General features: G+C 50.3%; 1 protein-coding gene across 2 annotated transcripts in view; it reads left to right on the top strand.

Moving 5' to 3' along the window:
• Positions 1-6,566: 6,566 nt before the first annotated feature.
• LOC102396320 (beta-galactosidase-1-like protein 2) overlaps positions 6,567-26,775 on the top strand; it is a 34,369-nt gene continuing 14,160 nt past the window's right edge. For both annotated transcript variants that reach the window (XM_006068479.4, XM_044929044.2), the window contains exons 1-9: positions 6,567-6,660; positions 7,903-8,001; positions 8,087-8,284; positions 15,836-15,904; positions 19,790-19,885; positions 21,239-21,347; positions 24,395-24,487; positions 25,369-25,450; positions 26,253-26,317. In XM_006068479.4, coding sequence (XP_006068541.3) covers positions 7,904-8,001; positions 8,087-8,284; positions 15,836-15,904; positions 19,790-19,885; positions 21,239-21,347; positions 24,395-24,487; positions 25,369-25,450; positions 26,253-26,317 — 810 coding nt within the window. In that variant the 5' untranslated portion in view covers positions 6,567-6,660; position 7,903. The remainder of the gene's footprint in view (positions 6,661-7,902; positions 8,002-8,086; positions 8,285-15,835; positions 15,905-19,789; positions 19,886-21,238; positions 21,348-24,394; positions 24,488-25,368; positions 25,451-26,252; positions 26,318-26,775) is intronic.

Genomic DNA, 26,775 nt, shown 5'->3' with positions numbered 1-26,775 from the left:
TCGGGCTGAGACGGGAGCCTCCGGTGTGAGTGCCGTGTACTGGCCCAGAGGCCCGCCTGGCCTGCCGCCCACGGGGCCCCGCCGGGAGGACCACGGGCTCCGGGGGGAGCAGTCCCCCAGCAGAGATGCCCCCCATCACCTGCCCTCCCTGAGCCGGCCCAGCTCCCACCCCTTTCTGAATGGCAGCAGGCATCCCTGCCGGAGCCAACCCCTCAGCCCAGCGGCTCTCAGAACCCATGTCAGCCTCGGCGGTAACTGAGTCCATTCCCTCTAAACATGAGTACGGCCGTGTGAAGCTTTGCCCGCTCCTCGTGAGCAGATCTGACAGCCCGCCCCGCCCCGGGCCTTTTCTAGCGTCACCAGGCCTGTGGTGGCCGCTTGCCCCTCCAGCCGGGCCTGACACCGGTGCCACTGTGTGGGGGCCTCCACCTGTCCGGGTCTGGGCTCCAGGCCTGCGGGGGGCGGGGGGCGGTCACTGCTGTGGGAGCTGAGCCTTCCTCGGTCTGGTAGCCACTTTGAAGTCCCAGTCCATGTCCCTGAGAAAACAGCTTGAGTAGCCACTGTCCTTCACATCAGTGTCCCGAGGACAGATGGTTTAGAACTGCCTGTGGCAACTGGTTACCTTTTTAAAAACATAATGTTTCTATTGGAGTATAATTGCTTTCCAAGCTTGTGCTAGTTTCTGCTGCAAGACAAAGTGAATCAGCTGTAGGTGTGCACACACCCCTCCCTCGAGTCTTCCTCCCCCAGCCCCGTCCCAGCCGCAGCGCGTCTCGGAGCTCCAAGCTCCCCGAGCTGTGCAGCAGCTCCCCCTCGCCGCCATTCAACACACAGTCACGTGTGTGTGTCAGTCCCAGCCTCCCAGCTCACCCCACTGTCCCCTCCCTCCCGTGTCCACGTGCCCACTCTCTACGTCTGTGTCTCTATTCCTGCCCTGCAGATAGGTTCATTGCAGGGAGCCGGCATATCGCATATTGAGTGCATATTGCATATTGAGTGCAGCACTTTCCACAGCATCATCTTTCAGGATCTGGAATAGCTCAACTGGAATTCTATCACTGCCGGGAGCCAGCGTGAGGAACTCCGCCCATGACAAAGGTCATGAGGAAGGAGGCTCGGCATACGCAAAGCCGGGATCGAGCCTCAGGAGTCCCCCTGGAAATCCTGGAGCATCTACCCCCAAAACCAGAGTCTGCCTACTTTCTGCTTTGTGCTTTCACCTACCCCTCTGACTTTACGGGGGGCTGTCCCCCACTACCTCTCTCTGAAAAAAGAGTTAGCCTACAGCTCCAGTTAATAATTCCTGGGTGTGACAGTGTTTCAACCTACAAACTCCTTTGGAAATCCTCTAGCCTGCCTGAATAGGTTTTTCCGGCAACATGTGATTGTTCAGAGCCTCCCAACTGTGAGAGGCAGGAGATGTTCTAAACTGTCTAAACACAGATTCCTTTGAGTAGTTAAAAGATTGATTAGAAATTGTATTGGTGAAGGGTTTTTCACATGTTGGGCCAATGTTTGCTGCTAAGTCTCCATATCCCTTACCTGCTGTGTCCCTGGCAGTGTATTGATTAATATAATTGGTGTAAGTAGTAGCTTTAATGTTTGTAACCTGGGACCCTTGAGTTAATTCTTTTTCTTGTTATAGCCTACCACACCTTTGCCCTATAGGAATGCAACTTTATCTAATGCTTTTGGAGGGTGGCTCCTGACCAATCACCTTTACAGAAAAATAAGTTTTCTGAAGTTTCTTAAAATGTTAACAGGCCTCCGGGCCAGAAGATGATGCAAATCACCTAAACTTTTGCATATGATAAGTTTGCAGGAAGAAAGCCTGGCTTACTGCATGACTCTACCCCTTCCCCCATTATCCTCTATGCATAACTTAAGGTATAAAAACTACTTTGGAAAATAAAGTGCGGGCCTTGTTCACCGAAACTTGGTCTCCCCATGTCGTTCTTTCTTTCACCTTCTGGCTGAATTTTTCCTCTGAGGTGGGGAAGCTCGTCAAGCCTACTAATTTTGCCTGGGCTTCTAAGATCTGACTGGGGAGGCCTTAGTGTCTCCTCTCCTTCGGGAGAACGGGAGGGCGCCTACGGCCTTTGTAGGTGACGTAAATTCCCTGCTTTGGAATTTTATTCAGCCTCTTTTCTTCACTGAATTTCCTCACTGAGCTATCCTCATTCTATTAATCTTTATATCCTTAATTAACGTTTAATTAAGCAGTTGTTTCCTGATCCTCGCCGAGACCGTCCCCGCTTCGAATTCCCTGGATCCACCGGGGCTGGACCCCGGGAGTTCATCTGTACCATTTGTTTTCTAGAGTCCACATATATGGATATGATGTTAATATATGATGTTAATATATGATGTGTGTTTTTCTCCTTCTGACCACCCTGTGTCAGATTCCAGGTCTGTACACATCTCTGCAAATGACGCAGCTTCGTTCTTTACATGGCCAAGTCATATTCCTCTGTCTATATGTCCCACATCCTCTCTGCCCATCACGTCCGTGGGCGTCTAGGTTGCTTCCATGTTCTGTTGTCAATAGCGCTGCAGTGGACGTGGGGGTGCACGTTAAAAAAAATAGCTTTTATCTTACGGGAGTTACTTATGTAACACAGGACAGTGTTTGGAATACAGTGAGTGTGTGTTAGTCGCTCAGTTCTGTCCAACTCTATGTGACCCCATGGACTGTAGCCCACCAGGCTCCTCTGTCCCTGGAATTCTCCAGGCAAGAATATTGGAGTGAGTTGCCATTCCCTTCTCCAGGGGATCTTCCCAATCCAGGGACTGAACCCAGATCTCCTGCATTGCAGGCAGTCTCTTCACCATCTGAGCCACTATAGGGGAAGCTACTATATTGGAATGCAGTGGGTTCTCAATAAATATTCTTTAACTTAATGAATAAATAAAAATGAAAGTACAGTATTGTCCAGAAAGGAAAATTCTCTAGTTTTTTCAGGCCCCCGAAGAGAGAGAGTGAACAATAATTGAAATACCTTGTGTTTACGTGGGATCTAATTATAACTTGATGAACTTGATGAAATGATTCTAAAATTAATCTGGAGTAGCACATGAATAAACAGGAAGCCTCCTTAAAGAGAATAACAAAGTCACAGACTCAAGCTATGAAATATGCTGTGTTGTGTAATAATATGCAGATCTGTAGGAAGCAAATAGAGAGGATAAGACTCATAAGATGTGTGAGGCATAGACAAGCCCCTGCAGGATGTGTTGGACTTGGATGATGTAGGTAGATCACCTGCTTGTGAACACAGAGAGGGACGGAAGGACCAAGCTTGGACTGAACATTTATGATCCCTCCTTAACTTCTGCCCTGCTCACCCCACTCTAGTCCCAGCCCTGTGCAGTCCGCAGCATACTAAGTGTCCGTGAACCCTGCGAGGCCCTTGGGACTCACGAGGTCTAATTCCTGTACCCACCGGGGATACTCATGCCGCCCACGGGGTCCTTGACTGCAGAGCACAGATGAGTCCCACGGCCACCCTGCAGACTGAACAGACAGCTGCAGCCATCAGCCGTCTCTCGGGGAGGGCGCGCTGCGTGCTCCCAACCACACCTTTACAGGGCTCCGGCGTGGCCCGTCTGTCCACTGGCACTCTATCCTAAGAGCGTTACCACTCCATTGCTCACTTCTCACTCTATGTTTTAAATTTATTTCCTAAGCCGTGTGTTCTGAGTCAATTTGATCTGTAAGCCTTTGGGATAATTTGTTGGTAGCACCCTTAGATGCCAATATTGCATCAAAGGAAGTTCCCGAATAAAACTCGTTGAAATGTTAAGGTACACGCCGCCTGGCCCAGAGGTTAGTAGCACAGGCTTTGGAACTCTGTCTCAGGGACCGAGACCTGGGTCTGCCGCTGACCGCTGCATTACCGTGGGCCAGTTACCTCAGCTCACTCTGCGTCAGCTCCTTTTTTGTTTCAATTGTGCTGCACATCTTTTGGGATCTTTGTTCCTTAACCAGGGATCAAACCCTCACCTTTGGCAGTGATAGCGAGCAGTCCTAACCACTGGGCTGCCAGGGAATTTCCTGCCTGAGTTCCTAAATCTGTGAAATAGGAATAAAAAGAGCATTAGCTGATAAAACTGATAGATGAGTTCACAGGTAGTGAGTTTAGAACTGTGTCTGGCCCCGGGTAAGTTCTTTTTGCAAGTTGGATCTGGTCAGACAGACCCAGTGGAATAAATGGAATAAAATACAGAATCAAAAGCAGATAAAAGTATATGAGAATTTAGTATATGATAAAGGTCTTTGCAAACTAATGAGGGAAGAATTACATTTGGGAGAAATCTGTTAGCCATTTGGAAAAAAATGAAAGGTTCATCTACCTTTCAATTTGATCTGTAAGCCTTTCTGTTCCTTGGCCTTTGGGATAACTTATATTAACATATTATATTAACATAAATTTAATTATGTTAATATAAATTAACATCTTATATTAACATCAATTTTTGATGAACCAGAGATTTAAATGAAGAAACAAGCTGCAGAAACATTAGAAGAAAACATAGGCACCGTGGAGTAATCTACAGAATTACTGCCATAGAAGATGTTTAGATCTTAAATGGCAGAACTATATAATAAGAGCTAAAATCAATATCAAGTGAGTAAATATTAACATTTAATATATCCAGACAAGCAACAATAGACGTTTTGCAGGAGCACATACAAAATGATACACATCCTTCAGAACCCGGGGGACTGATTCTAGAACCTCCTAAGACATCCAAGCCCACAGGTGCTCAGGGCCCTTACCATCAGTCCTCTGTATCCCCAGATGTGGAACTCGCAGTCAGACTGTGAAGTGATGGGCATGAAATGTGCACCAAGACACAGGAAGAACACAGCTGGGCAAACAGCTGCGTCCACTCTGTAGGCAGCCTGCACGGAGCTCACAGCTGCTTATTCGCTTTCACTTCCAGAGCAATGTGCGACATGTAAGGGGGTTAGCGAAGCCTGACTACCAACAAAGCTAGTGGAGGTGATGGAATTCCAGCTGAATTATTTCAAATCCTAAAAGATGATGGGTTAAAGTGCTGCACTCAATATGCCAGCACATTTGGAAAACTCAGCAGTGGCCACAGGATTGGAAAAGGTCAGTTTTCATTCCAATCCCAAAGAAAGGCAATGCCAAAGAATATTCCAACTACCGTACAATTGTGCTCATTTCACTTGCTAGCAAGGTAATGGTCAAAATCCTTCCAGTCAGGCTTCAACAGTATGTGAACTAAGAAATTCCAGATATACAAGTGGATTTAGAAAAGGCAGAAAAACCAGAGATCAAATTGCCAACATCCACTGGATCATATAAAAAGCAAGAGAATTCCAGAAAAATATCTACTTCTGCTTCATTGACTAAAGCCTTTGACTATGTGAATCACAAGAAACTGTGGAACATTCTTAAAGAGACGGGAATACCAGACCACCTGACCTGCCTCTTGAGAAATCTGTATGCAGGTCAAGAAGCAACAGTTAGAACTGGACATGGAACAACAGACTGGTTCCAAATTGGAAACAAGACTGTGTACTGTCACCCTGCTTATTTAACTCATATGCAGAGTACATCATGAGAAACCCTGGGCTGGATGAAGCACAGGCTGGAATCAAGATTCCTGGGAGAAATATCAGTAGTCTCAGATTTGCAGATGACACCACCCTTATAGCAGAAAATGAAGAACTAAAAAGCCTCTTGATGGAAGTGAAAGAGGAGAATGAAAAACCTGGCTTAAAACTCAACATTCAGAAAACTAAGATCATGGCATCTGGTCCCACGAGTTCATGGCAAATAGATGGGGGGGAAATGAAAACATGAGTTTATTTTCTTGGACTCCAAAATCACTGCAGATGGTGACTGCAGCCATGAAATTAAAAGATGCTTGCTCCTTGGAAAAAAAGCTATGACCAACCTAGACAACATTTTAAAAAGCAGAGACATCACTTTGCCAACAAAGGTCCGTCTAGAGAAAGCAATGTATGGTTTTTCCAGTAGTCATGTATGGATGTGAGAGTTGGGACTATAAAGAAAGCTGAGCTCCGAAGAATTGATGCTTTTGAACTGTGGTGTTGGAGAAGACTCTTGAGAGTCCCTTGGACTGCAAGGAGATCCAACCAGTCTGTCCTAAAGGAAATCAGTCCTGAATATTCATTGGAAGGACTGATGCTGAAGCTGAAACTTCAATACTTTGGCCACCTGATGCGGAGAGCTGACTCATTGGAAAAGACCCTGACGCTGGGAAAGATTGAGGGCAGGAGGAGAAGGGGACGACACAGGATGAGATGGTTGGATGGCATCACCGACTCGATGGACATGAGTTTGAGTAAACTGTGGGAGTTGGTGATGGACAGGGAGGCCTGGCGTGCTGCAGTCCACGGGGTCCCAAAGAGTCGGCAGGGGCACGCTGAGCGACTGAATAACAAAGCTGCTCTCAGAGCCTGAATCCGGATTAGCACAGACCAGTCTGGAGGGCTGTAGCCAAGCCGGTCGCCCCGCGGGGGGAGGGGCGTGTCCGCCCAAGCGAGCCCTCAGCCCCGCCCCCACGGCCTCGCCCCGCCCCGCTGGCCCCACTCCCGACTCCACTCTGGCGTCCGCCTTGCAGGTCCGGCTGGTCTGGAGCCAGAAGAGCTCTGCGCTTGAGGTTCGCCGGCGCGGCCTGGGACTTGGCGGTTTCAGGGTCGGTCTGGCAAGAGCCTGACCTGCCCCGGGGATGTCGCCGGGCCTGAGAGGCGCTCCGGCTGGACCCGAAGTCCAGGAAAGGACCATCCTGCTCTCAGAGCCTCGCGCAGGGATGTGCGGCGACCGTGCCAAGGGGATGGCCGCTACCGCGCGGGGTCCTGGGGGAATGGTGCAGACGGAGGAGAGGGTGCAGGAGAGGGGAGACAGATGCAGGAGGAGTGCGGGAGGGGGAGGGGTGCAGGAGGGGAGACAGGTGCAGGAAGGGAGACAGGTGCAGGAGGGGAGACAGGTGCAGGAGGGGGAGACACGTGCAAGAGGGGGAGACAGGTGCAGGAGGGGAGGGGTGCAGGAGGGGAGACAGGTGCAGGAGGGGAGGGGTGCAGGAGGGGAGACAGGTGCAGGAGGGGAGACAGGTGCAGGAAGGGGAGGGGTGCAGGAAGGGGCAGGGGTTCTGGCGGTGGGGGTGGGTCTCGGAGGGAGATGGGTGGGTGCAGGCTGCCCAGAGTCCACATCAGGTTGGGCACCACTTGGGTCCTGAGAGAGGCCTCAGTGGGCCATTGGTCTACAGGGAGCTCCAGAGGAAGCCCAGGGCGGGGTCCTGGCGGTTTTGGGGGTCCCTCTCCTTATGCGCTCCCCTGGGACGTCCTGTTGGGGGAGCGGGTCTAGGGTGGGGGTCGTGTGCACTGTGAGTCTGGGGCCTGTCACTTGGAGCTGGGTCCACCCTCTCCATGACCTCCCTGACACCCTTCATTGCTAGGTGGGCCCCCACGGCGGCTCCTATTCCCTGAAGAAAGTCATGGGCCGTGGTGTGGGGGAGGGGTTGGGGGCGGTGGGCAGAGATGACCGGGGCCCAGAGGCCCAGCCAGCCGGTGTTCTCTGCTGAACACTGACCCCTGAGAGTCACTCAGCCGGAAAATGTCTCTGGCAAATTACCCAAGATGATTTTGTTTATAAGGCTTCCTTGAGGGAGGCTTGGTCGTGTCTAAAAAGTCAGGGGTGTCTGAAGACCCCATGGTTCAGCAGGAGCCTGTCTGTGCAGCCCACCTCCCTCCCGGCAGGAGACCTGGCCTTGGAGTGTCTGGAACCCAGGATAGCTATGCAGGCCTGCCCGCCCCCAGCCCCCTGGCCTCCAAGGCCTGGCCTCTCCCCGCAGCCACTCCTTCCCGGCCCGGGGCCCTGACCTCTGCCCTTCCTGTCTGTCTAGGATGCAGGCCTTCTTGTTCCTGGTGAGGCTGGTGGGCCTCCTGAGCCTGACTTCCAGGTTCCTGGCAACGTCGGCGTTGCAAGAAGGCCTCCCAGAGAGGTGAGTCTGAGGGCAGGGCCCTGCAGGAGAGACCCTCGCGACAGCCCGCCTCTGTGGGACTCACACGCCTCCTGTGTCCCTGCAGCGTGGTGGAGGCTCTCCTGAGGCCCTCACACGTCCGTGAGCGGCTTGCGGGTCTGCAGGTGAGGGGCTCCAACTTCACACTGGGGAACATGCCTTTCCTCATCCTGTCGGGCACCATCCACTACTTCCGCGTGCCCCGGGACTACTGGAAGGACAGCCTCCTGAAGCTGAAGGCCTGCGGCTTCAACACCGTCACCACGTGAGTGCGGGCTGCCGCGGCCCTTGCACCGGCCTCCGCTGGGCGTCGCGGGCTCCCCGGCCCCGCCGTGAGTGGAGCCCGCTCCTGGGCCGTGCGTCTCAGCAGGCTTGCTCCGGCCTGCACGCCGCGGTCTCCTGTCCCGGGCGGCTGCAGCCCAGCGTCCCCTCGGTCCCGGGGGTCTAGGCAGCGGGCCCCACCCTCCTTGGAGAGCTGCCCTGTGGGCAAAGTCGGCCCAGTGATGAGTGCCAGGGAAATCCCATCTCACTGAGAATGGGGCCTGGAGAATCCTGGGATTGTTCTCACTGTGTTCACTGAAGCGAAGAAAGAACAAACACGGCGGACTTCTTTTCCGCCTTCCAAGCTTAGAAAGCGCCCGGCCCTTACTGTTTGGAGTGCTCCATTTGTGTCCTTTCCAGTGACTTGATTTTTAAAGTGTGAGGTTAGGAAAGAAAAAAAAACCCTGTATTTTAAATATTTGGATTTTAATTTGGCAAATGATGGGGAATGAGGTTTCAAAGCATTTCCCCCCAGATTGTCATAAAACCGTTTACCCGTCACTTTCCTTCTTTGTTTCCTCATTGTGCTGTTGCTTTTGTATAGCAGTGATTCAGACACTGAACTTCATGAACTGTTACATTCTGTAAAAACAGGGAATCACTATGCTACGCCCCTGAAAATAATATACTACTGAAATCAATGAGACTTCCATTAAAAATGTCATGAACTAGTAAAACTCTTAAAACATTTGTGGTTGAAATAAGACTGCCAAGTTTTGTCTGTTTTAGTATCCTTGTTTAGAAATATAAAAATTATCACCATTGTTTCATGAACTATAAGACCCTCTGAGTCACTCAAAGCAGAACATTATCTCAGAACAAAGCAGCAGCACAGTGCTTGCGTTTTGTAGAAAAGATTGCACTGTCTTTACATATATATATATACATACACTTTTTAAATTGAAGTATGGTTGATCTACAAAAGTTTTTGTGGAAAGTGTTAGTCGCTCAGTCATGTCCGACTCTCTGCGACCCCACGGACTGTAACCTGCCAGGATGCTCTGTCCATGGGATTCTCCAGGCAAGAATACTGGAGTGGGTTGCCTTTCCGTTTTCCAGGCGCTCTTCCCCACCCAGGGATTCAACCTAGGTCTCCCAGATTGCAGTAGATGCTTCATTTTCTAAACCACGAGGTTGTGCTAACCGCTACTCTACGGCAGACTGGCTCAGTTACGCACACACACATTGTAAAGCCATTTCCACTATGGTTTATCCTAGGAGATTCGGTAAAGTTTCCTGCGCTATAATTGCTCAGTCATGTCCGACCCTTTGTGACCCCATGGACTGTCCGTGGAATTCTCCAGGCCAGAATCCTGGAGCAGGCAGCCTGTCCGTTCTCCAGGGGATCTTCCCAACCCAGGGATCAAACCCAGGTCTCCCACATTGCAGGCAGATTCTTTACCAGCTGAGCCACAAGGGAAGCCCAAGAACACTGGAGTGGGTAGCCTATCCCTTCTCCAGGGGATCTTCCCGACCCAGGAATCAAACTGGGGTCTCCTGCATTGCAGGCAGATTCTTTACCAACTGAGCTACCAGGGTTGCCCTGTGCTATTGAGCACGACCTTATTTTTATCTATTCTAAATGTGATAGTTTGCATCTACTAACCCCAAAGTCCCAGTTCATCCCTCTCCCTCCGTCCCCCGTTATATTTGCTTTACGATGTTGTGTCAGTTTTTGCTGTACAGCAGCATGAATCAGCTATATGTATACACTTATCCCTCCCTCCTGAGCCTCCCTCCCACCCTCCATCTCAGCCTCTCAGTCATCACAAAGCCCCAAGCTGAGCTCCCTGTGCTATACCGCAGCTTCCCACTAGCTCTCTGTTTAACACATAGTCATGTATATATTGGGGTTTCTCTTGTGGCTCGGATGGTAAAGTATCTCCCTGCAATGTGGGAGACCTGGGTTCCATCCCTGGGTCAGGAAGATCCCCTGGAGAAGGAAATGGCAACCCCCTCCAGTATTCTCACCTAGAGAATTCCATGGACGGAGGAGCCTGGCGGGCTACAGTCCACGGGGTCTCGACTGAGCGACTAACACTTTCACTCTCTTCACTGTAGTATGTCAGTTCCAGCCTCTCAGTCCGTCCCACCCTCTCCTTCCCCCCATGCAGCCCGTGCCCATGAGGCCCTTCTACCATCTGTGTCTCTGTTCCTGCCCCGCAGTTACAGTTTTCTAGATTCCATATGTGTGTGTTAATAGACCATACTGATTTTTCTCTCTTGACTTTCTCACTCTGTGCGACAGACACTGACAACCACTCCTTCTCGTACCATCCCAGCATTTGTGGTTTATGATGCCTTCATACAGGTCTCTAAATGTGTTTGCCCTGCTTTGTGTTCACCGAGCTTCCTGGATCTGTGGTTTGACAACTGCCCTTCCATGGGGTCGCTAAGAGTCGGAGACGACTGAGCGACTTCACGTTCACTTTTCACGTTCATGCACTGGAGAAGGAAATGGCAACCCACTCCAGTGTTCTTGCCTGGAGAATCCCAGGGACAGCGGAGCCTGGTGGGTTGCCGTCTCTGGGGTCGCACAGAGTCGGACACGACTGAAGCGACTTAGCAGCAGCAGCAGCAGCTTCCCTTGGGGAGTTGTTGGAATGTTACTTCTTAGGCTGTTTCTTCTTTCCTTTCTCCCTGGAAGCTCCTCTGGTGCTTCTGTCACACCGGTGCTGTCCCACAGGACTCGGATACTCTCCTCTGCCGGGGTCCAGCCCCGGCTGATCCAGGGTATTCGAAGGAGAGACGGCTAGGCGACCTATTCAAATGTTAATTAGAGATAATAAAGAGTAATAGAATGAGGATAGCTCAGTAGGAAAATTCAGTGGAGAAAAGAAGCTGAGTGGCTTGGTTTACGCGGAAAATCAATATAACCCGTGACACCAGGTTAGCTCTGACCACGGAGGCCGCAGGCGCCTTCTCGAATAGCGGAAGGTGCCCCACCTTAGACACCTTCTCGAGTGGGTCTTAGAAGCCCAGGCAAATAAATGGTCGCAGAGGATATCCACGCTCCAGATGGACACTCAGCTGGAAGTTAAAGGGAAGAATGACATGGGGAGACCAAGCGTTGGTGAGCAAGGCCCATAGCTTTATTTTCAACAGGGGCTTTTATACCCTAAGTTACACATAGAGGATAATAGGGGATGCAAAATCAGCAGTCTTTGATGCTTATCAAAAACCAGGGTTTCTTTCCTGCAGATTTATCGTATACAAATGGTTTAGGTGATTTACATCATCTTCTGGCCAGAGGCCTATTAACATTTTATGACTCTTGACAAGGACTTATCAACAAAGACTTATTTTCTCTAAGAGTAATTATTTTAAGGTTTGGCGCCATCTTCCGAAGATAAGATTACGTTCCTATAGGGTGGATGTGTAATGGTTTACAAAGGAAAGAATTTACTACCTTAAGGGTCTAAAGTTACTAACACCAAGGCCACTACTTATTTTTTCTACATACCAACTATATTAATTAATGCACATTCAAGGATACAATTCAGGGGATGTGAAAACTTGGCAACAAACATTGGCTCATCAATGAAATCTTTTACTAGTTTTATTCTGACAGTTTCTAATTCTCTGAGAGGCTCTAAGCTATTTGAATATCTTAAGCTTCCCGTGCCTCTGGAGGCTGGGAGACTGTAAACAATCGTATGCATAGCTGTAGGTGTCCGGGTAAACTTGTCAGGCGAGTTAGAGAGCCATCTGAGGGGTTTGGATTTAAACACTCCTAATTGCCCAGGAACTTTATTAATTGGAGCTGTAAGTTAACTCTTTGACAGAGAGAGCGAGATGGTGGTGGGGGACAGCCCCCAGTAAAGTCAGAGGTGAGAGCACAAAGCAATAAAGTAGGCAGACTCTGGTTTTTGGGGGGTAGATGCTCGAGAATATCCGGGGGCACTCCCGAGGCTCGATCCCGCCTTTGCGTATGCCGAGCCCCCTTCCTCATGACCTTTGTCACGAGTGGAATGTCTCTCGCCGGCTCCCGGCACTCCTCCTTCCTCCCGTGTTCCTCCCTCTTTGCAGTTCCGTTTCAGGGTGTTCCTGCCCTGTCTCGTGCTCACGCCTTCTTCCCGTAGCTCTGCGACAGCCGAGCCCATCCGGGCGCTAGCCCCTTGTGTGCCACTGCTTCCTTGTTATTCTCCGTTTCCGTCTCTGCTCATGTTGCCCACCGTGCCCGCTGTCCACTTCCTCCTTTGGCACCTGAGGCAGAGTTGTTTTAAGTTCCTGGTCTGGTAATTCCACGGTGTCTCCCATGTCGAAGCCTGGTTCTCATCTGCTTTGCCTCCTTAGCGGTGGTCTTTGTTTCTGCCAGTCTTACAGCTTTCTGTCAAAAGCCAGGCACGCTGGCGCGGGCGAGAGGGCCTGGCACAGCAGGCCTGTGTGTGAGCCGTTACGTCTGTCTGGCATGCGGGGCTGCTGCTGTACCTGGTTTCAGCAGAACTCTTGCGTCCTTGCTGCTGTCTCCCCACCACCTTTGGCTTTCCCTGGAGATTCCCCCTAAGCAGGGCCTGAATCCTAGAGTGCCTCTGGCTGGAACCCCTTCTGTCTATGGGAGCCTGTAGACGCGCTGCGAGGGGAGGGCGGAGGCCGAGTGCCGTCGGCCTCGGTGGGTCTCTGCCCCAAGCTGACCGCGCAAGGCCGGCTCTGCGTGCTTCTCTTCCTCCTGGTGGTCGTCTCGGGAGCGTCCCCTGCAGCTCTGGCAACGGTACTCTCGGCTGAGGGCGGGCATTTGTCAAGGACAGAAGAGCCTGGACATGCTTTAGAACACCCACTCTCCCCTAACCCCGTGGGAAGTGAGAGGGATTTGTCTTAGACCTGCACAGCGGGAACCCTGGGGCTCCTGCAGGTTTTGACTCTCAAGCTCATCAGTACAGAGCCTCCGCTGAGCCCTCACTCACAGAGAGTGCTGCTACCAACCCCGGCTCCGGCAGCCAGCTTCAGCCCTGGCCATCTGCTCTGAATGAATGTCATCAGCTGTGTTAGGAGCCTTCTCAGAGAAGCAGGGCCAGCGGGTGGAGCGGGGGTGTGGGCGGTGTATGTGGGTGTGCAATGAGAAATCCCAGGATCTGCAGTTGGCGAACTGGAACCCCAGAGCTAGAATGGTGAGACTGCAGCCCGAGGATAGCAGGTGTTGGGGGAGGGGTGGTGAGCCCTGATGCAAGCTCAGCAGTCAGGTGTTGTTGGGGTGGGGGGCACAGGGTGCAGAATGTTTGGTCCAAGTTACCTAGCACACCCTCACTGGTAATGTTCAGTTCAGTCACTCAGTCGTGTCCGGCTCTTTGCGACCCCATGAACTGCAGCACACCAGGTCTCCCTGCCCATCACCAACTCCCGGAGTTTACCCAAACTCATGTCCATCGAGTCAGTGATGCCATCCAACCATCTCGTCCTCTGTTGTCCCCTTCTCCTCCTGCCTCCTCCTGGAAGAATTTTCCACAGTTTGTTGTGATCCATACAGTCAAAGACTGTGGCGGAGTCAATAAAGCAGTAGATGTTTTTTTGGAAGTCTCTTGCTGTTTTGATGATCCAGCAGATGTTGGCAATTTGGTCTCTGGTTCCTCTGCCATTTCTAAATCCAGCTTGAACATCTGGAAGTTCACGGTCCACGTCCTGCTGAAGCCTGGCTTCATCGCTGTCTTCACTTTCACAGCCGCACTTTATTGAAGTTTGGCATGTGTCCAATGCATAAGCGCTGCGCTCCCTGAGCTCGGTCACATGAACATGCCCCTGTAGCCTGGCCATGTCAGGCCTCAGAAGCTTTCCCATCGCCTGCGGTCAGGACCGCCCAGCAGAGCAGTGGCGGACCTTGTGTTACAACACATACATCACTTTGGCCTCTTTTGAACTTCATGCACCTGGAGTCGTACAGCCTTTACTCTTGTGTCTGATCTTCTGCTCAAGATCTTGTTTGTGAGAGTCCTCCATGATCCGCCATATTTTAGCTTGTTCATCCCCATCACTGTGTGTAATTCCATCAAAAACCACATGGTCTCATGTGTAGTTCGGGTCTAGTTTTCCTTATTGATTTTCTGTCTGGATGATGTGTCCACTGTTAAAAGTGAGATATTGAATCATTTTTTTAAGGATCTTGGATTTGTTCCCTAAGTTCTTATAGAAAGTTCTTTACCTAAATTCTAACTTGTCCTCTTTTCAAACAATAACACACTGGTCCCACAGAATCTTACCCTCATATATCTACATCTCACCTTCTTTGTGCCGTGCCGTGTCACGCGTCTTACTGTTACAAACTATGAAATTCGTGATACATTCTTTTCCTGGTTTGAACATCTATTTATACTTGAGATAAATTTAAGGTGACAAAAGTATCTTTTTCATTTATCCGTATGTTTACCTCTTTTTGATACTCTTCATTCCTTTGTACAGATGACTTTTCTTACCGGGTGTCATTTCTTTCTGCTGAGAGACTTCCCCAAGTCAGCTGATCATGAATTATCTTAGATTTCATTTCTTTGAAGAATATTTCTCTTTCATCTTAAATTTTGAGGGATAATGTCACTGGGTATAGCATTTTAGACTGATTTTTTTGTTGTTTGGTGCTTCATTTTCAGCACTTTAAATATGTTTCCTTGTTACCATCTGACTTACACATTATCTGATGACAAGTCTTCTGTAGTTCTTATATTTTTTAAAAAATTATTTGTGTAATCTCTTGTTTTCCTCTCTCTGGTTGCTTTTAAGACTTTTTCTTTGTCGTTGCTTTTCAGCTATTTGCTTCTGATGCATTACGGTGTCGATCCCCCCGCCCTCCAACTTGTGGTTCACTGAAATTCTTGGGACTGTAGGTTTATAGTTTCCATCAATTTACCAAAATTTGGTAAAACTTCCTATTTCTTCCAATAATTTTATCTCCCCTTTTCCCGTGGGACTTGGACTTCTTGATAAGATCCCACATATTACTGATGTTTTGTTCATTTTAACGTTTAGTGTTTTTTCCTGTTTTCCAGTTTGGGTAATTTCTTTTGCTCTATCTTAAAACATCCTAGGATTCTATTCCTATTTCTGTTCTGTTGTTAGTATCAGTGGTATATTTTTAATTTCCTGCTCTTCATTGCATCTAGAGTATTTTTGATTTCAGATATTATATTTTTTAAAATTTAGAAGTTCTTTGGAATCCTTTTTATATCTTCCATTTTCTTCATTATGGTCATGCTTTTATTTACTTATTAAAGATATGGTATATGTTTGTTATACCTTTTTAATATTTTTTTTGCCAGTTTCAACCTATATGTCATTTCTGGCTTTATGTCTGTTGCTCAATTTTTTTTTTTCTGGATTCCTTTGTTTGTTTGTTCTGGAGAGTGAGTTTGGCACACCTAGTTAACTTTAAATGGATATACTGGGTATTGTGAATGCTGTATTATTGGTTGCTGGATTTCATTTTGTATTCATTTAAATAATATTGTATAATCTAATATTAAATAATAGTAAAATACAAAGTTTTTACATTTCTCTTTTTTTTCTGTTTCAGGCATGTTCCTTGGAACCTCCATGAACCAAGAAGAGGCCAGTTTCACTATAGTGGAAACCTGGATTTGATGTATGTTTCCTCTTTAAGTTGCTGTTTCTCTGGCTCAGAGACAGAAGTTTGACTCTGTAGGGTCAGATGAAGCAAGAGTCACCTTGCTTTCCCTTTGAGCATCCCCCAGAAGCTCTGATCATTCCATCCCCCAGATGGCAGCCCCTTGAGCAGGGAGGCTGTCGTCAGGGGTGGAGCCAGACCTCAGTGTCCGCTGTGCATTTCCCCCACGTGTGGCTCGCAGAGCATCCCTGCAGCTCTAATCTACCGCGGGGACCCCGCTGTTCCACTTATAAGAGGAAATTTCTGAACTATAGTTTGTAGGAGTTTTGAGACGTAAGACAGTAAGAGTAATTGTTCAAAACCACGTATCTCCCACCCGCTGTGTTCATAGCTGTCTTTGACGCTGGAGACACACAGACTATGTGCTGTGGAAGGAGACTGTCTATCAGGCAGCTCAGCTCAGTTGCTCAGTCGTGTCCGACTCTTGGCGACCCCATGAATCGCAGCACGCCAGACCTCCCTATTCATCACCAACTCCCAGAGTTCACTCAGATTCACGTCCATTGAGTCAGTGATGCCATCCTACCATCTCATCCTCTGTCGTCCCCTTCTCCTCCTGCCTCCAATCCCTCCCAGCATCAGAGTCTTTTCCAGTGAGTCAACTCTTCTCATGAAGTGGCCAAAGTACTGGAGTTTCAGCTTTAGCATCAGTCCTTCCAATGAACACCCAGGACTGATCTCCTTTAGGATGGACTGGTGGGATCTCCTTGCCATCCAAGGGACTCTCAAGAGTCTTCTCCAACACCACAGTTCACAAGCATCAGCTCTTCAGCACTTAGCTTTATTTATAGTCCAACTCTCACATCCATACATGACCACTGGAAAAACCATAGCCTTGACCAGACAGACCTTTGTTGGCAAAGTAATGTCTCTGCTTTTGAATATGCTATCTAGGTTGGTCACAACTTTTCTTCCAAGGAGTAAGCGTCTTTTAATTTCATGCCTTCGGTCACCATCTGCAATGATTATGGAGCCCAAAAAAATAAAGTCTGACACTATTTCCACTGTTTCTCCATCTATTTCCCGTGAAGTGATGGGACCAGATGCCATAATCTTAGTTTTCTGAATGTTGAGATTTAAGCCAACTTTTTCACTCTCCTCTTTCACTTTCATCAAGAGGCTTTTTAGTTCCTCTTCACTTTCTGCCATAAGGGTGGTATCATCTGCATATCTGAGGTTACTGATATGTCTCCCAGCAATCTTGATTCCAGTTTGTGCTTCATCCAACCCAGCGTTTCTCATGATGTACTCTGCATATAAGTTAAATAAGCAGGGTGACAATATACAGCCTTGACGTACTCCTTTTCCTATTTAGAACCAGTCTGTTGTTCCATGTCCAGTTCTAACTGCTGCTTCCTGACCTGCATATAGGTTTCTCAAGAGGCAGGTCAGGTGGTCTGGTATGCCCATCTGTCTCAGAATTTTCCACAGTTTATTGTGATCCACACAGTCAAAGGCTTTGGCATAGTCAAGAAAGCAGAAATAGCTGTTTTTCTGGAACTCTCTTGCTTTTTCGATGATTCAGTGGATGTCGGCAATTTGATCTCTGGTTCCTCTGCCTTTTCTAAAACCAGCTTGAACATCTGGAAGTTCACGGTTCACATATTGCTGAAGCCTGGCTTGGAGAATTTTAAGCATTACTTTACTAGCGTGTGAGATGAGTGTAATTGTGTGGTAGTTTGAGCATTCCTGGGATTGCCTTTCTTTAGGATTGGAATGAAAACTGACCTTTTCCAGTCCTATGGCCACTGCTGAGTTTTCCAAATTTGCTGGCATATTGAGTGCAGCACTTTCACAGCATCATCTTTTAGGATTTGAAATAGCTCAACTGGAATTCTATCATCTCCGCTAGCTTTGTTCATAATGATGCTTTCTAAGGCCCACTTGACTTCACATTCCAGGATGTCTGGCTCTAGGTGAGTGATCACACCATCGTGATTATCTGAGTCATGAAGCTCTTTTTTGTACAGATCTGTGTATTCTTGCCACCTCTTCTTGATATCTTCTGCTTCCGTTAGGTCCATACCATTTCTGACCTTTATCGAGCCCATCTTTGCATGAAATGTTCCCTTGGTATCTCTGATTTTCTTGAAGAGATCTCTCGTCTTTCCCATTCTGTTGTTTTCCTCTATTTCTTTGCATTGATCGCTGAGAAGGCTTTCTTATCTCTTCTTGCTATTCTTTGGAACTCTGCATTCAGATGCTTATATCTTTCCTTTTCTCCTTTGCTTTTCGCTTCTCTTCTTTTCATAGCTATTTGTAAGACCTCCTCAGACATTAGAGGGAGGCAAATAGCAGCTGAGGACTCGTAACCCAAACTAGGGGAATAGCCCAGAGCTGGTAACAGCAGAGGGATAGCTCTAGTACATTAAGACCCTGAGCAGGAGTTTGTTAGAGGGTCGGGCGTGATTTCAGGCATAAGGTGCAGCAAGGCCACAATCGGAGCAGTCAGAGGTGCGGGAGGACATGACATGAGTTAGACTGACGTTCCTGCTGCAGCGAGGGAACCCCGACATCATCTGTCAATAAAGATCTGTTTTCATTAGGGAAGGTTTAAAATAGATATTCACAGGGAGTGTGCCTTGCTCTTCCAAGAGAGAACCAGGGCTTCTGGGTCTTTCCCTTTCATAGCTTAAACGTCTCCAGCGCCTAGCTTTCAAGCCACGGCGCCCTGCCGCCCGCACCGGGCCCGCCCGCACCGCACCCGCAGCGGGAAGCAGGCGGAGGGGGGTTCTGGCAGCAGGATCACTCGCTTCTGCTTCTGTCCTGGTGGCTTGGGATCAGCCCGGCTCAATGCAAGGCGGCAGGATGCGTAGGTGAGCGCGTGCCAGGGAGGAAAGGAGCGGGCCCTGGGACTAACTTCATATTTTCCTGGAACGGCAGTAACGCCATCTGACTCTCCTGCTGGTTCTGAGTCGAGGAAACGTCAGAAAATAGATCTGGGGAGATAGTCAAGCTTATCTTGGCCCGTTTTGTGTGCTGTGCTGCAAAATTTGAAATCTGTTCCGAAGGGGCTATGAAGTAAGTCACTGGGAGAATTTTAAGTCGGGAAATTCAGGAAGTTCATGTTTGCACGCTGGTGGTATTTTTAAGAGGCAGAATAACATAGTTAAGGTTTCTTTTCTGGACGCGGATTGTCTTTGAACTCTTCCAGTTTCCCAAGAATGTGACCTCTGACTCCTTAAGTGCCTATTTTCTTATCTGTAAAATGGAGGTGATATTGATACCTATGTGATAGAATTGACAAAGAAAATAATACACTTGCAGAGCTGAGTGTATTGAGTGCTGATGCTGATACTCGGTACACATTACTGCCGTGTTCGTCGTGCATGATTCTGTTCTGCGACAGTGCCTGGAGCGGCATCGGAAGAGAGGCGGGAAGGAGGGAGGGAGGAAGCAGTTGGAATAACTCAGGTGGATGCGAGTTCTTTACGCAGGGTGGTAGCGGTGAAAATTAAGAGGAATCTCACGTTCAGAAATATTAATTGCAAGGAATAAACCTGATTAGAGGCAGACTGAAAGTGGGAGATAAGGGAGGAGCCAGCGTGGTTCGCGAGGGCGGGTCCTGGTGATGCCCTCGTGGGGACAGGAGGCTCAGCGCTGGTCCAGGGGGCAGCCAGCGTCTGGCCGGAATTCCTGCGAGCTGCCCTTGGGGCCTCTGGACTGAGGCCTTTGTGTGGAAGAAGGCCCCGTCCCAGGGTTCTGTCTCCGGCAGGGACTTCTGTGAGCAGGCTGGGAGTTGGTTCCACCTGTCCTAACGGCAGGAGAAGAGGCCTCGGGGAGACACGGGGCGGCGGTTCCAGGCCCCGCTCTTGGTGACCGCCACTGTCGCTCCCTCCTCAGCGCTTTCATTTCCTTGGCGTCAGAGGTGGACCTGTGGGTCATCCTGTGTGTCGGCCCCTACATCGGGAGCGACTTGGACCTCGGAGGCTTGCCCAGGTGAGCCATGCGCGCGCCCCAAGCCTGTTCGCCAGCAAGTCGGAGCAGAGGGTTTTGCTTAGTTTCCTAGGTTTTCTAGATTTCCTAGATCCATGCCTCTCGCCCCTTCCCCGTTTCAGGACCTAGAAAATGCACTTTAAAATACCGGGAATGATACAGTCTTTGTTTGTTTGTTTTTTATAACTCTCCATCTCATCCTTGTGGTGCAGAGGTAGAATCCTTCTTTTCCTTAATGAAAGCTACTGGCTGATCAGTGTCGTGTAAGCCGTGTCTTTATAAGCTCTAACTTTTGTGATAATACTCATAATGGCACAATTGGATGAACTCTTTTCAAAGAGGGTCTTTTTTCTCATCATGTTTAAATGGTAGTACAATGTACATTATATGAAATTTACCATTTAGAACTACGCAATTTTGTGGCAATCGAGTGTGTCAAAGTGTTGAACAACCGTCACCACTATCTTGTTCCCGAACGCTTTTTGCCACTCGGAGAGAAAGCCCTTGCCCGGTCACCCCCATCCTGCTCAGCCCTAGCCCCTGGCAACCGTTCCTTTCCTTTCAGTTTCTGTGGATTTGCCTAGTCTACATACTTCATATAAGTGGAATTATACCTTATGTGACTTTTGTGCCTGGTTTCTTTCTCTTGGCATAAGTTTTTTTTCCCTGCTGTGCCATGCAGCTTATGGGATTTTAGTGACTGAGCCCAGCACAGAGCCCTAACCACTGGGCTGCTAGGGAAGCCCCTCCCTTGGCATAATGTTGTCAAAGTCTATACACGCTTTAACATGAACCAATTCCTCATTTTTTAAATGACCAAATAATATTCCATTAAAAACATTTTTTAAAAAACTCTGAAACATTTTTATAAAAAATCTCATACCAGACTAAGGTTTGGAGAGCTTTTTTTTTTTGAAAAAGGCCAGATGATCAATATTTTCAGCTTTCAGGGAGCACAGACAGTGTCTGTTGTGAAGTTCATCTCTGCCGCTGCCTCAGGAGCACAGCTGTGATGATGTGTAAGTGAAGGGTGGGCCACGTGCCAATAAAACTTTATTGACAGGAACACTCAGCAGCTCTGACCTGGCCTGTGGGCTGCAGCTCAGCAACTCTTCCCTGGTTGCTTCCACGTCTACAAGCCTCAGTTGCATTTGGGGGCCAGAGGTGGCAGTTGAGGTGTTGAGATGTGTGGGACAGGACACAGATGACTTTTTCTTAGAGATGGGTTAGCACCTCTGTGCTGCTCCAGTCTGGCCACGTGAATCTGGGCTGTTCACGTTCTCCAGCCTCAGATGCGTGAACGTTTCTGAATGCTGTCTCCCATCCCAAGGCTGAGTCTCGCCTTCTCCCTCCTAGCTGGTTACTCAAGGATTCTCATATGAAGCTGAGAACAACTCACAAGGGCTTCACAGCAGCAGTGAATCACTATTTTGATGACCTGATTCCCAGGATTAGAGGATTCCAGGTAAAACCTGATTCCCCATCTCTGTGACCAAGGGAAGTACTTGCCTGAATTGCCTTCCTGGGCAGGGCTCAGCCTACTTTCTTTCACTCATAAGCAGGAAGCATGTATAGCAGCTAATTCCAGTTCCTTATTTAAGAAATATGCTTCTTCTCCTTTTATGCCTGTTCCTCACCTACTGTCTTACTGGGATGCCGTTTCCTGGCAGGATGCTGGGAACCATGCTCTGTATATTTTTATGTCTTCTGCATTATTTGTTTGCTCTCCAACACCACAAATGGGAATTTAATGACAGCCCTAGAATGTCTTAACTTACCTGCTAAAGATAGCTACGTGTCAGTCTTTAACAAGTGATAGATAATGCAGATGACCTTAGGTCAGTGATTTTGTAGAAACTGCAGTTTGGTTTTTTTTTTTTTTAATATCTCTCCCTCTGCAACAAAACCATGGTGTCATACACATTCATTATTTCAGTAGACATAGTGTGCCACCGTATTGCTGCAAGGTTTGGAAACTACATGAAGGCCTGTATAAGTAGGTAGCAAATGAGCAGAGGGAAGGAACAAAAGGTATCTATTAGGTATGAGCTTTATATTGGGCTTCCCTGGTGGCTGAGTGGTAAAGAATCCCCATGCAATGCAGAAGCCATAGGAGACTTGGATTTGATCCCTGGAGGAGGAAATGGCAACCCACTCCAGTCTTCTTGCCTGGAGAATCCCCTGGACAGAGGAGCCTGGCGGGCTACAGTCCATGGGGTCACAAAGAGTCAGACACGACTGAAGTGACTTGGCACACGTGCATTTGGTGTTTACGGAGCGTATTTTATCGTCACAGCAATCCCTGGAAAGGGATGCTACTGTAGGGGTAGTGACAGGCCTGGAAATGGCCAGCAAGGCTTCAGGTGGTGTGGGTCTTCTCGGGGCAGAGCTGGCTTCTGACTCTGAGTGTGCCCCAGGGCCAGCAGACGAGGTGCCCGTGGCTGCAGGGCCAGTCCGTGTGCAGCTGGGGACGGAGACGCAGGGGCGGTCCTTTGCGGCCCTGGAGCTGTGCTGGGCAGGGTGGTAGCCTCGGCCACCAGTGGCTATTTCAGTTAAAATCTATTAAAACTAAATAAAGAATTTAGTTCTTTATTCACACCATACACAGTTCAAGTGCTAGGCAGCCGCCTGTGGATGGTCACTACCACATTGGACGGTGAGAACAGAGAACATTTTCATCATCAAAGAAAGTTCTAGCACAAATTAGCACACTCTCAGCACCCCAGATCAGGACATTCCCCATCTTGGAGCGCTTGCAAGACAAAATCAGTAATCAGAAGGTTGCCTGGTGAGCACAAAACCCGGAGCCGCAGAAGTTGGGGGTCTTACCCTTTGAGCCACCAGGGAAGCCACCTAAAAAGTTTTTACTTATTTTTTGCTGTGCCACACAGCTTATGGGGTCTTGGTTCCCCACCAAGGGGAACCAAGGGGTAGAACCTGGGCCACAGTAAGGAAAGCCTGGAATCCTAACCGATAGGCTGCCGGGCAACTCCCAGTATCGCGGCTTTGTTCCTGTGTGTGCTGCTCCGTCACTGAGTCATGTCCGATCGCTTGCAATCCTGTTGATCGCAGCCCACCGGGCGCCTCTATTCATGGGCTCTTCCAGGCAAGAACATTAGGGTGGGTTGCCATTTCCTACTGCAGGGGATCCTCCCAACCCAGGGATCGAATCCACGTCTCTTGCACTGGCAGGCAGACTCTTTACCACTGAGCCCCCGGGAAGCACACAGGTTTGGGAAACTTTTAGGCTCTTTTCTGCCCACTCAGCTCTAGTGCAGCTGGTTGCGCTCTGCTTGCCGAGTCTGTCCCGGTTCAGCTCTCCCTGCCCAGGTCCTCCCGGGCCACAGGCACAGGCGTTGGTGTGTAGACGCTTCCACCCACTGGCACACGGTCCTGGGAGCTATCTGGCTTCTTCCTTTCATTGTTGGTGTGTTGTCTAATTCTGAGGGTGCAACTCTTTTTCTTAGTCTTGCGTGCCAGGAGGAGACCTTCTGGCGGCCACATGTCTCCAAGGGCAGATTGCAAAGGGCAGAGCTGAGTGTATGAAACTGACTAGGGTAGGACTTGGCAGGTGCGAGTGGCAGAGAGAAAACACGACTGCCGGGCTGGCGAGAGCTGCAAAGACAGGGCTGACCGAGCCTGTGAACAGCGCAGAAGGGGGTCCGCGGGGAAGCGGGAGGAGGAGGCTGGGCGTGAGGGCTTAACTGAGAGGGCAGAAGGGAGGCCATCCCACACGATCCTGGGACTGGGGAAGAGGCGGCAGGGGGAGAGGAGCTCGAGGAGGCTGGCGAGTGCAGAATCCAGGAGGAGCTCCTCGAGGAGCTCGAGGAGACTGGCGCGTGCAGAATCCAGGAGGGCTGCTACAGGAGGGAGGGCTTCCCAGAGGAGGAGAGACTGTCGGTGGAGAGAAATCGGACTAGGATGAAAAGGCATTGCATGCATTTAGCAAAGAGCAGGTCAGGGTGGAATGCAAAGGGCGGCCGCGAGACCACAGTAGAGGACAGGGTCACGAGCAGTGGGCTGCCGTGGGGCGTGCAGAGCTGCTGCGCTGTTTGCCCATGAAGGGAGACCGTGCGGGAGGGGGGTATGGGACCCTGTGGTGGTGACCGGGCAAGTGAAGACGGGGTGCAGGGACGGAAGCAGAGCGGGTCCCTGAGGGGAGGTGACGCGTGCCCGTGTGGGAGAGGGCCGCACCCCTGCTTCCCTGGTGCCCCGGAGGAAGGCTGGGCGGAGGCCTAAGCCTGTGCTTAAGGTGTTGGGCTAGGGGAGTCGGCGGGCACTGCTCCCTGGGGGCACTGGGGAATGCAGGGTGCTGGAGGCTTTGACTCCACGAGGCGGCTGCTGACAGTGACGGAGACTGCCCCCACCGCCATGTCCCCGGGGCCGAGTTTAGGAGCGGGTTATTTTCTATGCCATTCTGAACATGCGTGTGCAGCAACGAATTGAGAAAGTCAGTCCAGCCTTTCCCCACCGGCTGACTCATCCTCAGACTCTCGTCTCCTTGACCCCCAGTTCCAAGAAGAGGGCCCCATTATTGCCGTGCAGATGGAGAATGAGTACGGTTCCTATAATCTGGATAAAAGATACATGCCGTATATTAAAAACGTAAGTGCCCCATCATTTTTCTTCGTCTTTACATACTTTTCTCACTTTGCTGATTCATGGAGCAAACATCCTGAGCAGCTAAGCTCGCAAGGTACTGTTCGGGATGCAGTGTTTGTTAGCAACGGATGAAGAACTTTCAAGTGTCAAAGTCTTACACTGAGTACTCTGTAAATCTGCGCCCTTGAAGTTCATGAATCAATGCTGTGCCCAGCTGGGGGCTTCCCTTTGTCTTTTTTTTTTTTTTCAACATATAGGACAGAGAAAAGTTATTTATTCTAAAGAGTTTGTAGTGTTGACTTCCGAACAGAACAGAGTTTTAGTTTTTGAAAACCAAAGAGAAATCAGAGAATGCCTCGGTTGCAGTCGCACACTATCGTGCTGCTCTTCCGCGCTGGATGAGGCGACGGAAGTGCAGCTGGTGTTTCCACGCTTTCCCCCCAGACAGGGGCCTGGGACACCTGCATGACTCTGACGTAAGCACAGAGTGACTCACAATAATTTTTCCTTCTGTGGATATCACAGATCTTTTTTGGTTGGTGTTTGTATAGTACAGGCTTTCCCACCCTTTCATCTTTGATTTTTCTGTATCCACGTACTTCAGGTACATACTCTATATAATTAGAAGAATTTGTTTTCCTTAATCCATTATGAAAATTCTTGTCTTTGGAATGTGGTTGGTGTCCATTCCAGGTCATTGCTGATGGTTGCATTTAAGTCCCTTTTGGCTGTTCTCATTGAACAGCTTACCAGCAATAGGAGTGGGGGTGGTGAGGCCTCCTTCCCGCCCCTCAGCTCATTCTGGTGCCCCGACCCTCGCCTTCTCCTTGGGACGCGCGCCCCAGGGCCGTGGACCACAGTTCATCTTCCCGACTGTCCCTCAGGCACTGCTGAGCAGAGGGATCAAGACGATGCTCATGACGGCGGACACGGGCCAGGGACTCCTGAAGGGGCACACACCGACAGGTATGCACGGCGGCTTTGCCCGCCTCCACCGCCCGCTGAGTCTGAGGGTCTGTCTGAGGCTCCGTTGCCCCATTTCCCGGGCCAGGCCGTGTCCAGACGCCCGCGGCCCCGACATAAGGAACCAGGGCCCTCCTCGCGGCCCCACATCTCCCTGCTGGCCTCCGCCCCCTGGGCGCAGAGGAGGCATCTCTGCCGCTGTTCTGGGCCAGGCCCGAACCTCCGGGAGAGAGCAGGGTTCCAGAGAAAGTCCTGCCCTAGACCTTCCCTGGGAGCGCGTGGGGCGAAGAGTCCGGAGGAAAAGCCACGAGGAAACGTGCAGGAGAGTTACAGGGGGAAACATGGGTGGGCGCACAGGACGGAGGAAGGGTCACGCGAACGAGCTGGAGAGCGGTGCTGCGGGGTTCTCTAGCCGGCCTGGCCCGGGCCTTGCCCTCCGCCCGCTCTTCCCGGCGCGGTGGCGGCGCTCACCTCGCAGTGGCAGAGACAGAGCGTCCCGCGCTGGGCCCGGGAGACCGGGAGTCAGGCCCGAGGTCTCCGGCCGCCCTGCCCCGGGCTCGGCTCTTTATCCACCAGCACACGGGGTGACTCCGCCCTTCTTGTCCTCCGGGTCACTCGCGGTGAAGGCTGAGCAGAGGCGCAGTGTGCCTGAGCGTTGCTGCTCGAGCCCGTGTGGACACACGCGGCCACGTCTTCACCAGCAGCGTCTGGGGCGTCGCGGGCAGCGTCTGCGGGCAGCGTCTGCGGGCGGCGGCGGCACCGCACCAGCTGCTGACCCCGGCTCGGTCTCCCCTTCCCTCCACAGTGTTTGCCACCCTCCACATGAAGAGCATAAGGCAGAAAACGTACGAACACCTCTCCTCAGCTCAGGTGAGGACAGCTCAGAGGCGCGGGGTGTTTTCCTTCATCTCAGGTGAAGACTTGGCTCAGATGTTCAGGAACTTCTCAGCTCTGATTCGCTCAGTTAAAACTTGGATCTGTTACTCGCCGGAAATGCCTGCTGAGGGTGGTTTGAGGTGCAATTGCATCAAAGTGCCCACAAAGCCTGGCCCACAGCCCCGAGGAGGGTTCAGGATGGCAGAGCGAGCGCACGGCAGCGCTGAGTGTCCTCACTAAGGGCGGGGCTCTGCTCCCCCCACAGTCCAGGGGCAACACTCTCTCCATAGTCCAGGGGCTACACTCTCCCCTCACCATCCAGGGGCTCCGCTCCCCCCACAGTCCAGGGGCTCCACTCTCTCCACAGTCCAGAGGCCCTGCTCTCTCCACAGTCCAGGGGCTCCACTCTCTCTTCCCCCACAGTCCAGGGGCTACACTCTCCCCCCACAGCC

The sequence above is a fragment of the Bubalus bubalis genome, chromosome 16 (genome assembly GCF_019923935.1).
Source record: "Bubalus bubalis isolate 160015118507 breed Murrah chromosome 16, NDDB_SH_1, whole genome shotgun sequence".
Taxonomy (NCBI): domain Eukaryota; kingdom Metazoa; phylum Chordata; class Mammalia; order Artiodactyla; family Bovidae; genus Bubalus; species Bubalus bubalis.
Note: the sequence above shows the minus strand (reverse complement) of the source record. Positions and strands in the feature narration are given on the sequence as shown.